Source organism: Erithacus rubecula (assembly GCF_903797595.1).
Source record: "Erithacus rubecula genome assembly, chromosome: 4".
Lineage (NCBI taxonomy): Eukaryota > Metazoa > Chordata > Aves > Passeriformes > Muscicapidae > Erithacus > Erithacus rubecula.
The window spans coordinates 19,303,868-19,319,215 of record NC_136686.1 but is presented as its reverse complement, the minus strand read 5'-3'; the positions used below and the strand labels follow the sequence as shown (position 1 = coordinate 19,319,215).

The 15,348-nt window shown below is 37.1% G+C and overlaps 1 protein-coding gene across 3 annotated transcripts in view; it reads right to left on the bottom strand.

The window, feature by feature from the left end:
- TRHDE (thyrotropin releasing hormone degrading enzyme) overlaps positions 1–15,348 on the bottom strand; it is a 204,623-nt gene that overhangs the window by 97,442 nt on the left and 91,833 nt on the right. For all 3 annotated transcript variants that reach the window (XR_013773960.1, XM_079303633.1, XM_079303632.1), the window contains one exon: positions 11,389–11,526. Coding sequence is in view for 2 of the 3 variants with exons in the window: in XM_079303633.1 (XP_079159759.1) it covers positions 11,389–11,526 (138 nt within the window). In the remaining variant the exon portion in view is untranslated. The remainder of the gene's footprint in view (positions 1–11,388; positions 11,527–15,348) is intronic.

Sequence of the window (15,348 nt, the reverse complement as noted above, 5' to 3'; positions counted from 1 at the left end):
GAATTTTATTTAACAGGATACAAATTAAGTCTTAAGTATGTACCCACAAAAACCTGACTAGTACCACTACAACACAGTACTGCTACAGAACTACACAGGAAGTGATATACTTGATCTAATGCAGGAATCTGTAGCACCTGTGACTATAATCACTTTAGTTGTTTAGACTTCCCTTACACTCAATGAGCTTTACAAGTCACCTCTGGATATACTTTATCTAATCTTAAAGTAAACCTCAGATCAGGAGGATCATACTCTAAAAGCACCCATCTCTTGTAATTCACTCCAAAAGCAGGCTTGAGAAACTAGCTCACATGTACACATCTGTGCCCCAGACATCTAAAGTGCAGTGAGATGAATTCAACTGCACTGTCCAAAAAGGCTATGCAGAGATTTATTCCCCATTCTGGGGGAACTCCTGAACTTGTGGAGGTACAAAACTGGTATGATCATTTTGTAAATCTAGTCAAATAACAAAAATGATAGCTTGCTTTATTCTACATGCCATACTTTTACATAAGAAGACTAGCAAGGGTAGGTATTCAACAGAAGGCCCTGGAGAGAGGCAGAGTGATTGCTAGCTGAAGGTAGATGCTCTATACTGAACAGATAGTAAAGAAGAGCACTTGAAATAAAGAACCGGTCAAGCAGTTGCAGGGAAGAGAACAATATAGAAGTCAGCAGACAGGGACAAGAGGCCTTATGTCAAGAGATACAAATAAGCTAGAAACTTCTTCAGCATTATTCTTTGAAGAGCCAAAAATTATGTCATTATTCTAGAAAGTTCTCCTGAGAAAAAAATGTCAGCAACACAAAACAGAACCCATGAACTACAGCTGACTTTTTGTAAGGGCAAAATAATCAATTGTTCTGTAAATGCATTAGAGTGGGGGAAGGAAAAGAGATCATAACAGGCTGACCTGGAAAACACACAGCTCTTCTATCCTTCTTCCCATAAAATTTTTCATTTTTTCCTGCAGTATCAACTTCTTTTTCTTTTTAGTTGTGCTTTTGTATGCTTTGCTGGTTTTGTTTTAGCCACAGGATTAAGATTCATCTGAGTGCAAATGCCTACATTGTAGCTAAGTGATGCTTACTCAGTTGTACACAGCTGAGGCAGCTTCCTACATCTCCTTTAAAGGCAAAGGAGAGAGAAACAAGCACTTCAGTCTATCCTGATTCATCCAAAGACATGCATCTAAAATAGGACAGATGAATTTCACCCTAAAGGTGCCTGTTTATCTTCACTGATGATACAGGAAGATGGGAGTCTACTTAGTTGCAGGTGTCTACATGGAGAACATTTCAAGTGAGATTACATCAATCTCTCTGTAAATATTTTATCCTGTAAATTACAAAACAATATTAAAATATATGAGAAAGTAAACAGTGGAAAATCACCTCCGCAAGTTTGTGAAGACAAGATACAGCATCTTGCAGGCTTACCTATGAATTTATGTCATGTAACACTAAGTATCAATGATAGTAATTACACAGACCTCAATTTATCTCTTCTTCACTGAATGTCCACCTTGCCACCCTTCTTTAGAAATTAAAGCTGATTGATTCAGTTCATAAAAATATTTTGTGACACAAAAATTAAAAGCAGGAGGATCCAGGTAAGAAAAACATTCCCATGATATCCAAGGCGTAAGCAGGGAGTGAGATTCTGAGGAGGGGAACATTGGACTATCAAAAATAAAATACATAACTGAGGCTCTAAAACAGAAACCTAATAGATAAACTTTCCACAAAACCTCCACCCATCTGTTTTGCTTCTTCTTCCATCAAATAAACAAAATGAAAACCAACACTGAATACAGGCAATTTATTAACTTTCTTCTATTGTGCAGTAGTCAGTTCAAAATCAGTCTTGATTAATATATAATAACACCACTTGTTTTTGAAATATAGTAGGACACAGAATGCCTAAAGTTATTTTTCTGTGTGCTGATAAACCTGCAATTCGAGATTAAGGTTACCTTCTCTCTAGCTAAGAGAAATGTGAATTAGTCTATCTTGTGCCTCAATTACACTGAATTTTATTCATACATTAGAGCTATAGTTATCAAGTTCTGATAATCACCTTCCTTTTCACTGATTAAAACAAGACTCAGACCACATACAGGCCCACACAAAGGCATCATTTTTTCATAAAGACCTCCTGATTTAAGATGGGAATCAATATACAAAATTTCATGTCTAGTAGTATATACCTGATGTATACTAGTATTGCTGGTTTTTAATCAATCAGTGACAATATATACACATTAAATAGTTCTCTTCTTAAATAATTTCCGGTGAGCTATAGGTGACCTGCCTTGTCAAAAACTTTTTTAAAATCCATTGTCTACTCACTCTCCCCTCAAGAATTCTAGCTGGACAGTAAGAACAAATTCCCCTCTGCAGCAGTGATGACCAGGCAAGATCAAAATATTAATCCACATACTCAGTTATCTTACCTTTTATAGAGTCCCCATCTCACTGGAGGATGAAGTAAACTCATCAGCCTACAGATCCCAAGTAATTCTCTGGTACAGCAACTATTTGTTAGGATGGTCTACATCCTACTGTCAAAAGTTCTGCAGCTCCATATCTGGTCACCCTCAGAAGCCAGAGCTGTTCCATACAGTCAAGTCAGGCACACACTATCTCACCACAATCACCCAAGAATACAAAAGAACTTCCAATTTTTGGCTAATGTGTTTTAAGTACTGGTTGAAACATATCTTTTCTTCATGAAACATACAAAGAAAGATTTTCTTTTGGAACTGTGAATGCAATAAAAGCAGCAAATAGGTTATGTTTTTTCCTTTTAAAAGCTGAACATATTTTTACAGTTCTCTGTCAAATAGAAGCCTAAGGATATTCACAATCAAACGGGCTCTTAAGTAAATGAGTATAATTTCATTTCAGCATAAAGTTCCTTAATTCATACATTATTCTTTAGTTCTCAAAATCTTGGGTAATTCAGTGAGTCTAAGCTAATTTCAAATATTAGAAGAGCAGGCTACCAAGAACTTATACAAAGAATGCACATTTTCACTTTAATTTTGTAAACACTAGCCAACAAGTAATATCCAAGTCACATTTTTCAAAACAATCATTCTTTGTTGGTACTAAGCAACCACAGCTGGATACCCCATGAAATTTAGCTTATTGGGAAAAACACAGCATGAATTAAAGCAAAAGAATAATGTACATCAAACATGTAGCAAAAATGGGGCATTTAAAAAATAATTACATTAAATTTAAAAAAAAACCAACAAAATTAAGTGTGTTGGATCTTGGAGATATTTAACAAAAAAAAAAGTAAGTTTTGACCAAGTCACATCTGCAGAATTTGCTCAATCCTAGACAGAGGTATATGTATGCAAATGAATTATTTAAAAACTTGGTTAACTGATCTGCTGTGTTACACTACATGCAGTGCACTCAATTTACAGACTTCTCCTGTAAGAACAGCTGAACACTGAGTAAGCACTTTCAAACAAAGGTATTGACTACAGCTGCACTTCCTTAAGCAAAAATATGAATTGTATACTCTCCTTTTTTTTCCTTTTCCCACAAAGGGAGAAGTCCAGCCATTCCCCAGCTCCCACTCAGAAGGCTATGCTGAAATGTGTTTTACTTTCTTACCTTTATCACCTGAACAGTCTTTTATCTTCTGTGGCCTCACTCTGACAATTGTGGAACAAGAGTGTCCTATTCATGGCATCAGTTACAACATGATCCTGTTGTAGGCTCCAGAGAGACCTCTGCTAAAGTACTTCTATCAAGTTGTAACAGCAGAGATAATTGCAAAGGCTTCTCTGGAATTCTTCAGCCGTCTCTATCAAAACTATCTCATCTCTGAGAACTGCATAAGTACCCACTGAGAAATTCTTTTCAGGGAATTAATTAGATACTATCATGAGTCACCAGCACTAAATTCCTCTTTCATTTTCAGAAACTGAGCACTGTAATACAACAACATAGCTATTTTCTGTATTCTCCAATGGCACCTCCAAGTATTACAAGAAAAAAATGAAGCTTAATGCAAGTGAATTTGATAAGTGCAAATGCTTCCTTATTTGATTAGAGTAACAGAACACACTTGTTTAAATGAGTAAACATGTGCCTATGATTTCCTCCCTGTGACAGAAATGCAAAATGTTTAAATCAATTCCTAGAGGCTTTGTCTTTGGATACATAAAAGCCATGGGAAGAAATACAGAAGGAGATATATGCAGATCATGCAGCATACTGGTACCAAATGTCACAATATCCTGACAGTCTTCACCCAGGCAATCATTCAATGATGCACTGAAGTACCTTCAACACAGAAGCAACCCAAATAAATTCCACAGCCTACACACATAAAGTTGGACATCTCTGTACTTGGCTGATTGTGGCTGTGGCTGGTTTCCTTGCACTAGGCAACAATTGTTAAAAATTAAGAGACTATATTTGTTAAAAGGAGCCCAAACAAAATCATCCCTACTTGATTTTAACGATACAGACTAGGAAAAAAAATTCATTTAATTAATCTTCTTTACTTTTTAAAGCAGCAAAATTTCCAATTTATATTTGCTTATCAAGCAATGCACACTCACTAATTAACATGGTGTTAATATTCAGCAATAAAACCAGAACATATTTTAATAATGGTTTTTACATGGTTTTTAAAACTTTATTAACATCATGGGTAAACCAGTATTTTTAAAATCAGCAAATATACCTACAAACCTGTAATGCATTTATGAAATCCTCAGAGATGCATAAAGGCACCTTATGTTGTTTTCACAGAATGAAAGGCCATTTATCTAATGCCAAAACATCACTGGAAAAGCAACATTATATTCAAGGAGAGCTTTTCACTTGGAAACCATAATCATTTTCTATTTTGACAAACACAGCTGTTCTAGGGCTGGATAATACCAAAATGGTCAGATAGTAAGATGGCTTTGGTGAAAAACTCATTCTAGTCATAAATTCCATTGCAAATTTTAAGGAACATGACACAAAGAAGAAAATTCAGGGGTATATGACCATAACTAATCATATTCTTCAGCTCGATATTGTCACATCATTTTCCTTGAATAATAAAATGTTATCCATTGCCCAGATAAAATGCTATCGTGACTCAACTTACAACAGGAATTTTACTTGGCCTTACCACCAAAATCCCTAATATATGTTTTGACACCAGTGACAAGGACAAAGGAACATTATACTTTTTAACTGCCTTTATATGAAAATCTTCAAGAAAAATTAATATTCTTTTTTAGTTCACTAAATACCACATAAGAATCTCAATCCATTTGCCTAAGACTGATTTGCACCTCTAACTAAACCTGTCATTCTAATTTCTCTTTTTTAATACCTCCTTTAAGCTTCATTAGTTACCCAGTGCTTAAACATACCTTTAAAAATAACAGCAACAACAACAAAACAGTGTGCCAGAGGTTTTTCTAGAGAGCCCCCTTTTGAATGGATATCTTACAGGATCATAATTTAATCAAAATATTGACCATATTATGCCAAGTTTTTTGTTTACTCTTTTTCATTAATTCAATTAATTTCTAATTCTTACAATTTTTTCTAAGTTACTTTAACACTTGTAGATGTTGCTCTTCTGTTATTGATCTAAACTAGTATGTGTATCAGCAAAATCAGCCCTTGCCTATACACCAGCATCGTTTTTTGGACTCCTTCAGGGGAAACAAAGAAAATACCTGTAACTTTCTGCTTTGCCCTTTGCTGAAAATGATCATTACAAAGCAGAAACAGAGAGGCAGAAAAGGCAAGTGCATGTCAAGTGCAAGTACCTCCATGTACACCTGTCTTTATGTCTCTATTTTAAGCCATGAAAATATCTGAGACACAGATGTACTATTTTGTTCCTTCTAATGGCTTCCTGTTGTGGAAGGAAGGATGGTTGGGGACAGTGTCTAGACCCATTGTCTAGTTGCCATTTCTGCTTTGATCATGTCCCCCAGCCCTTGGGAGCTGCCATTTGCCACTGCCTTTCCATGGGAAACAGGCAGAAGGTTTGTACCATAACAGGTCATATCTTTCCAATAACTCTGACTTGATGGAGTGGTCTATCTAATGAGCTCTTCTCTAAAATAAAATGCTTTTATTAACAGGTGTGCTCCATCTTTATTATTTCCAGTCAAATCCATATGCAATTGTCCCTGGCATGTGGAACATAACACTACTGAAGCACAGTCCATGTGCAGCTGCTTACATACCACACACTGTAGTTTCCATGTTTCTTCTTCAGAAAATAATACCTAGTGCACACTAACCAGTGTGAAGGGTTAGAGATCATTTGCTCCTGCTTGAGTCAGGATGGTACAAAGATGAGTTAAGAGACGTATTTTAATTATCTTGAAGCACCTGTCTACTTTTAGGTATTGGCACTCACCAGCTGATCTGGGACAGCCTCCATACCTTAGGACAGGCACTCTTGGGGCTGCTCTGAACCTGAACCCGTTGGTATCACTGACTGCATTCCAATGACTTCATACTGGGAGCAGTAACAACCTACAGCCTTTTCCTCTAAACAGGAGACATTATTTTCATTACAATATACTTCCTCTGTTGCAGTGCATTAGGAATGAATGGCTCCTGAAAGCAACTCCTGCAATCTGGGCAGTGACCTGTTGCACTCACTAGTCATGGAAGAAAAATCAACATCACAAAAATGTGCACCCTTTGGACTTAATAGCACTTACAGACAACAGCACAGCTATATTAGAGAGAACAAAAAGCTCTCCCTCCATACCATGGCAAGCGAGTTCCACAGCCATCTCTACTACAATATAAGACTTTCAATAGGTGGTAGTCTGATACCACCTTATGTTATCAATTCAACTTAAAGAAAAATTAAAATTTTGCAATTTATAAGGATTTATCTAGTTTTTCTTTCATTGTTAATGAGCTACTCTTCTGTCACTTCATAGATGCACATCATCACAATTTCATTGCACTCATGAACTGGTTTTCTTATGAACGACTATTCCTGAACAAAACACGGGGTGGTGGTTTGCAGTTTTTGTTTTGGTTTGGCTTTGTTTTGCTATTTCAGTGTCAATGGGCTTCCCAGCGCTCCAGGAACAGAAGTAAATAGAATGAAGTTTTTGGAGAGGCTTTCCAGTGACTGCATTAGCCCTCCTGTTCTTCCACATTCTTGAAGAACATGTTACACCGTGTATTTTCAAAGAGAATTACACCCAAAAGGGTGAGCAAGCCACTGCTTTCAATTTCTTAGGGAAGCTGTTCCTTTTTTATTTGTGTAAAGTTTTAGTTGAACAGATCTCCTAATGCAGCATGTGGCTTTTGAGAGGAAGCAGGAAGCATGGTTTCCCTTTATTACTATCAGAAATAAATCTTCCTTCCATCACTTGACACTGAAAGAAGAAAAAGGAAATTTTAAAGATGTGGCATAGAGTTAAAAAGGAAAAGGAAGTTATACATACATGGGTTTAGGAAACAATTAATTGTTTGCATTGCAAAGTCAGGGCCAGTAACTGATCTCACTGCTGAGGTTAATTTAGCCTACAGGGATGGAAAAGAAGAATATTTTTCCCTATTCCAGTCATCTTCTTCCTTGTTTTCACTATTGTTTGTCTCTTGGAAGGCATATTCTTTTGGGGGTACTTTTATAGCTACACTCCATCATAATGGTCTTGCTTGCACTGATTGCTGCCAGAATCTTCAACCAGCACACTTCAAAGCATGAAGCAGGCTGACAGAAACTACTTCAGATATCTTGCTCTCCATGTCCTTTCATCCCTTCTCTTATCTGGCTGTGGCTACTCCTCTAGGGCTATGACTCCTTTAGTTCTGTCTGAGATAGCTCTCCCTCAGGTTGCTCTGGGTCTGGCTGCTCCCTTTGAGATGCAGCTGCCTTGTTTCTCCCTTTTATTAGAGCCGGTTGTTCCATGCTGATTGTTGCTCCTCATGTTATTCTTGCTGAACTCTCTCCTCCTCTGATGCTGCAGCTCTCCAGGGCTATGATTCCTGCTGTCAGTTATTTCTGGTGTGGAAAGGCTGTCACGCTTTTTGCTTTGATTTAACAATTCTCAGTTCTACTCTTGTGTTCAACAGGCTATATTTCCTACTGCACTTGGGATATAACCACTTTTCCCGTCATCGTGGGAGGACACTATCTCACTTCCAGCTGCACTAGGAAGACATATGCACTCTCTGATGCAACTTGAGAGCCTTGAATCATCTACCAGTACTGTTTATTAATGAACTATCACGACTTCTCATTTTTCTCTACTTATTTGTGGCCCTAGTGGAGGATGACATGCTTCTATCCGAAGAATGACTAGTATGATTCTTTTCAAAGAAGCAAAATTTACCCTCAACCATTTAAGTGGAAAGACATTGTGTGTTACCAAGCTGTAGTGTCTGTTTCATTCTGCTTGTGGGATTACCTGAATGCTATTTTTCAGGGGTTTACGACATGGATTTCTTTACACATGCAATCACCAAGGACAAGAACGTGGAAATGAAAAATGTATTCAACTCTGAGGCAATTAAATAGCACATTTTCAGTGGTCATTTCTGAAGTGTATAGAAAAAGGAATGTCTTCAGAATGACAGCGGGGTGACTAGCAGAGATGGGTACTTTCATGGTGTGTGATTTATGCCATATTGATGACAGTAAAGACAATGAAATAACAATGACATTCTATGACTGTCATTTCAATGAACAAAAGTTATATGGGAGAAGGTTTCATCATTTCAATCATGTAGAAAATTGTGAAGAGAGAATAGAGATCACACTGGCAATCCAAGGGTTCAGGGAGCACAAGATGGACATTTTAAAAAAAAGTGAAAAGACAATTAAAAACAAAATCCGACATGTAGGGAACAGGCATTCCCCACAGTGGTAAACTGTTAAAATAAAAAAAAACATATTTAAGACAGTAGAAAAGTCCTCATTGATGGTTTTGACCCAAAGTTTAGTAGAGTCAACAGAAAAAAATTCCTGACAGCTTAATATTTTACAGCAATTTTAAAAGTCACTTAACCAAAGACAGCCAAAAAGTTGTCCAGAAACACCAGAAATTATTTCCTTCCAGCAGGGCCTATTGTGTATCAAGGGCTTTGTGGCACCAGAAAATATTTGAGCACATACCTGACCAGGTGAAAGCCTTCAGTGTAACTTTACAGTTTGTATTTTACTGAAATACTATTCACCACACTATTTATATTGTCAGACACTAGAGAGCTAGAGGAATAGGGTCTATTCTGAATATCTAATAAATGAGCTTATTTCCATAGCATAGATTTTTAGTGTAAGCAATGCATGCATGCATACAAGATTTGGTAGGAAAGAAGTAATGTCAGATGTAAGACACGTTAAATTTGCTCTAATTTCTCCTCAGAAGGAACAGTGTCAGGTGTTTCATGGAAGGTACAGAAACATTGAAAAGAACAGCTACAAAGTAAGTCAGGAAAGTTGCTTCCTATTAAACAACAGGCTTGTATGCTGTTAATTAAAATTATATGCTTCCTATTAAACAATTAAGCTTGTATCTTAAACCGGAAGGATGAACAGCTGTAGAGAACAGCAGACAGACGAATTACCAGACAGGAAAAAAAAGACTTCAAAGGTGAAAGAGTGCTTATTTTAATCTCCTCACCTATGAAGGTGTGTAAGTAAATTTCTCAACTACCATCCCCTAAGATAGTTTGCTAGATCTGGTAACTGGCCTCAAAATCTACAGGATCATGCCCTGATATGAGCACATCCAATGTCACCTAAGACTCAGGAGAACTGGCCACCAGAGCAGCTAAGCGGAGAGGTGCTGCTGTATCCACCAGGCATGGCCACTGTTAAACTGAAAAAGGAATATTTACACAGATAGATACAAGACAAAGATTGTACTGTAATCTCCACATAAAACAGACTGATCCTATTAGCCTGCATAAAATAGTTATCAGTATACAGACATGTCCTATTGTCCTATTTGTCATTTCAATGTAAATGAAAATTACTTGATGGTTGCAGAGCGTTCATAACATTGTCATGTACTGCAGTTACCTGTAAGACAGTAACTGTATAAATTACAAAAAATAATTAGATTGAAATATGAAGATACTTATGTGAGATAAGCCTCTGAACCTACCCAGGTCTAGCTATCACCAGAAACCATGTGATTGAAAGATTTAAACAATGGGAATATTCAGTATATTAAAAGCTGCTGGCTGTTACAGCTTAATTGACCTACAGCAATATTTTCCAAGATAGCTAAGGGATTTTTGAAAATGTTACTTGGGCTCTTAAGCAACTACAGCATTTTAAAACCTTTTCCTAGGTATTTTGTGGTTTTATATTACATAATAGGTACCTATTACACAGTCACATATACCCACACACATACTCTCATTTGCCCATCCTTAAAGGCATATGATCCTTTCAGGGAAGAGGACCAAGGTGAAGTTATTGAGATCTAGGAATAACTTCTGACTACAAGAGAGGATAACACCCCTTTTTCAGTCCTTAATGAGCACTGGATAAATTGCAGGTTCAGTCACCAAGTCTGTTCTATGTTGCCTTGCTACAGTGTGATGTTAGGCAGAAAATGATGCAGAAGACTATTAGAGACAAAAGGTACAGTCAAAAGACTTGAAACTGAATCACCATCAGAGAGCTCCTGTACAGGAAGGCAGCAGCCACTATGTCACACAGCAAACACATTTGCCCATGATACTCAGGCACAGTTTTATATGTCATAGCCTGTAGCAGAGAACAAGCATGTGGTATGATGGGGAACACCAGCTTTCAGGCTGTGTGCTAACAGCAAGCCCAGTCATGCTACACAGGAAGGGAAACCCTCTCACTTCTGCACAGAAGCTGTTGAATCCAGAAACTGGCCAAAAGACTTCTGAATCATTGAAAAGCTATTTAAAATTGCTTGAATTTAATACATATTCCTTCACCACACCAGAAGGCAGTTTCTCCACTCTTACTGTTCATCAATGACTTCAGAGTTTTCACTAGCTGACAGAAAAACTCTCATGCATTGAAAAAACTTTACATTTAAATTTAGCTCTTGGTAAGTTTTCTAGGGAGTTTCAGTAGGACAAAAACTACATATCCTTCTGCTTTTAAAACACCTAACACAATTCAGACCCTATCACAAAATAAATAGTAATGAAAAGCCCTAAATCATCTTACAGAATTCTGACAGGCTCCCAGGTTGGTTTATAACATTTAGTAACACCTGAAATGTTGAATTTAATTGACTATAATCACTGTAGAATATTCCAAATGCATTCCACACAGATTAGTTTACAATGTGCAGTTTTACAATTTTACAGATGGAACATGATCTTATCACTACTGACATATCTGTATCATATAAATAAGCTTAGTCTCACCTTTTTATAGGCAATCCAGTCAAACACCCTGTCAATGTCTGAGGCTTGTTGCACTTCCTGGGATACTGGATGTGAACTGGCCAACCCATCCAGCAACATCACTTCATGTAGGACATCTGTCAGAAATCTCTGCTTTTCCTGAAATACAGCATATGCAGTAGTATCACAGACAAATACATATTTACAGAAATATAGAAATGGTGCACAGTTACCAGAGGCAGTTGACTAAAATCAGACCTTGTGCTTTGAATGTAAACCACCATGACCTCCTACAATCTTGAACAGGTATTTGGAACAGATTCAGACTTAAGATGCTTTGCTGCAATGAAACTTGACTGAAATTAAAGAGCATTAAATGAATAAAAATGTATCCATATGTGCAGACTGGAATTGCAATTATGAATACTCATACATACTTACAAGGGGTGGGGAGAGAGGCAAAGTGGCAAAATCTTCAATCACAAAACAGATGCTACAAGTCCTCGAGTTCTTTGCATATGCAGGTACACAATTATTATACAAAGATGGGTAAATATAATTATTACTTTTTTATTTAGTGAAGTTTAAGTTACTTGGCTCTTAGTGACAAGTTCACATAGCAGATCAGTGTGGGACAGGACAATGAAGAGAGCTCACAGAAGTCACAGCAGATGCTTGCACTGTCTTTCATAACTCTACAATAGAAATCCTTCCTCCTCAAGAGCTCAAGCCATCTACAAACTTTGTAACTTCCATCTGAAGGAAACCATTATTATCTCTCTTCATGAGTGGGAAAAGAGCTACATGTAGTTGAATGACATAGTCAAAGTCACAGCTACATCAGAGGCAGGTACAAACCCAAACAACATCCAACATATACATTTGTTTCAATACCTTCTATAAATATGGATAGCAGAGGTATTTCAAAACTGCTGCCTATTTACTCTGGCAGCAACATTAATGAAATGTTCATGTGTACTCTATGCATTGTGCTGCACTCATTTGAACAGTACAACGAGATGGGGCTTTTTCAGCTGAGAAATGACATGCCCTTAAAACTCCACATATTGCGTTCATGTTGATCTTTTATCCAAAACACTATGTCAGAAAAGAAGAGCTTTTTTACTTGCTTTTTCAAGTCACTAATAAATGCAAGGAGTGAATTTAAAATTACATAAGGTTAAAATAAGCTTTTTCACCTGAAATGACATATTTCAAACTTTATCTAAATTTTAACAATTCCTGAATCAACGTCAACCTAGTGCCATGATATAAAGAAACTCTGAGAAATGCTGCATTTTTTTCAAAAGCCACCTTCATGTTCTCAGGTAAAATATGCACACAATTACATAATAAATTATATGTTTAATTTCCTGGGTGGCAAGGTTTTGGTATCAATGTGTTACTTCTAATTATTTTTATAAGACAGCTGAAAAGCTCTTCCAATGCTGATCCACCTAGAAATAAACCTTTATGTTAAAATTCATTAGAGCACAAGAAATGTACCCTGAGCTGACTGCATATCCAGGCAATTAAAAACACAGGGTGCAGGAAAGCCAATTACCTACACACTCTTAGTGTTCTCATCTGGCTGCATGAGGTAGGGATTGTAAAACAAAAAGTAAGGTCTTTTTCATATCATTGGTAATTTCCCAATTTTCTCAGGCAAAAGCAGTTAGTAACTGTCCTTTTTTAATGGGATAAAAGTGTAGAGAAACAATTATAATGACAGTCCTACTCAGGGAGAAACTGCTGAGGTGTAAAAATTGTAGATATTTTAGCTACACCTTACTTACATTCTCTATCAGTCACTAATAAAGCCCCAGTTTCATCAAATGTATGACATGTAACACATACAAGTGTGAACACACAGACCTGTCTCCAAGTTCAGGTTGGATCCCAGAAGGCAAACAGTTGTGTGAGTGAATTGGAACTGTTTGGAATTAACCCATTAAAAGAACCCTGGATAATCACAATTTGATACCTTAAATACAGAAGAGAATCAAGAAAATCAACATGCAGCAAACAGAGTGAAGCTGTAAGAAGAAAACTACAAGAAGAACAGGCTACATTTTGGGTTTCTGTTTGTTTCTTTGGTTATGTCCTGAAGGACTGAAAAGGAGAACTTCAGATTCATGATCATTCAAGTTACTATAGCTGAAAAGTCTTTCTTGAAATTTATGGTGGTCTGTCAGACTGAGATACAAATGGAATACTTAATACGCCTCCAAAAATGCAAACCTACATTTTTTAGGTTTAATTCCCACCAATTTACTGGGAATTAAGAAGGCTTCTGACCTATAAAGCTAAATTTACTGAACTAAAAGGATTTCCATAACATTCCCAGCCTTTCCCTTTACTAAAAAGCCCCTGAGAACAGACTGGAGAAGGAGACTCAAATATAATTGAAGGGAGGCACAGATAGACTGCTGGTTGACAAGGGGCTTGCAGCATGAAGAGGCAACAAGAAGCAGAAGTGCAGAAAGAAACTGTCTTAATTATGTTGACAAAACACTATTTCAGCTCTTGAAGTCCTAATATCACATTAAGGGGGAAAGGTCAATACCTGTGACCAAACTGCTTATACTGATGGAAGAAGGGCTTTCTATTCCCTAGTTATTTTACCCTGTGCATACAGTGGAATTGATCTGTTTTAACTGACACCTACAGGAGTAAAGAAACACTCAGGATAGAAATTGTAAAGGAAATCAATCTTGGAATGTGCTTAATGAGACCAGCAAGCCGGCAACATGATAGCTGTCAGGTTTGTAGCTACACATTGAAATAATGACAAAATGCTGTACAAGATGACCCTTCCCAGAGAGAGTTCAACCACAAGAAAAAAGAGGAAGACAGTGATCCACCTGTGAGGAAAAGAGGGCTTCAGGTGAGTTTTGCAGCCTTGCTTGGGAAGTCAGTAGCCACGTGCAAGGGCAGTGCTAACACAGGCCCAGGCTCTGAGCAGGAAGGGTATCACAGCAGCACAAGGTGAGTCTGAAATAAGGACACAGCTGCTTCCACACAAATCTGTGCCTCACTTTAAAGACAAAGAGAAAGCTCCTCTACTCCCTATCTTCCTCCTTAGCCAACGCTCAAATTCACCTTGTTCTTGGGAAAAAGAGAGATAGTGGTCACTCTTCATGTAGAAATCTCCACCAGGGTGCCCAACATGTAACTAGTCTACCTCTAAATGGAAAGAAGGCAATTGTGAAATAACATTTTTGGCAAAAAAGACTGTTATCATCAAGAAGCATTCACCTTCAAGTAAAATTTTTTGTGTATAACAGGATAACAATGATGTAATGGGGATGGGTTGCTGCTGGTGATCCTACAACATCATATTGAGGTATAATTTAAGAGTGAAAGTTCCATGAAAATAATGTAATACTTAAAGACAGTCACATGAAAATAATTTCTAAAAATTAATATGAAATACCAGGGAAAAGAACTAAAATGAAAGAAAAAAGAAATGAATTAAAGAATCTGCATAATGAAAGCCCAGACTGATAATTAGTACGCCAAAGAGATCAAAGGCCCCAATATTAAAGGCATTGCCTTTGTTCTGGGACAGTCATTTGAGCACTTTATGGGCTGCGAAATCTACATGAATAAAGCTTAACATTGGCGTGCAAATCTGCAAGTGACTCTCCTGACAAATTTTCTGAAAATACCATCTCCACAAGAGCTTTACTAGCCATCAAGAAAACAAAGAAGATGAGTGATCTTTCATGGCTAAGAGAACAAGTATTTGCAAGACACAATATTTGGGTTTACAGGGAAAGCACACCCTAGGGGAAAAAGAAGTGGGCAAATTTTGAAAGCAATCAAAGAACAACAGCATATACACTACCAACAGTCGAGTTCTAACAAAATATATTACAGGGTGAAACATAAAAAACAGAGGAATATACCCTATGAGGAAATCTAAGGTTTAGTAGAATACATTAAGGCCAGATAAGATTCACTGAGAGCCAAAATGAA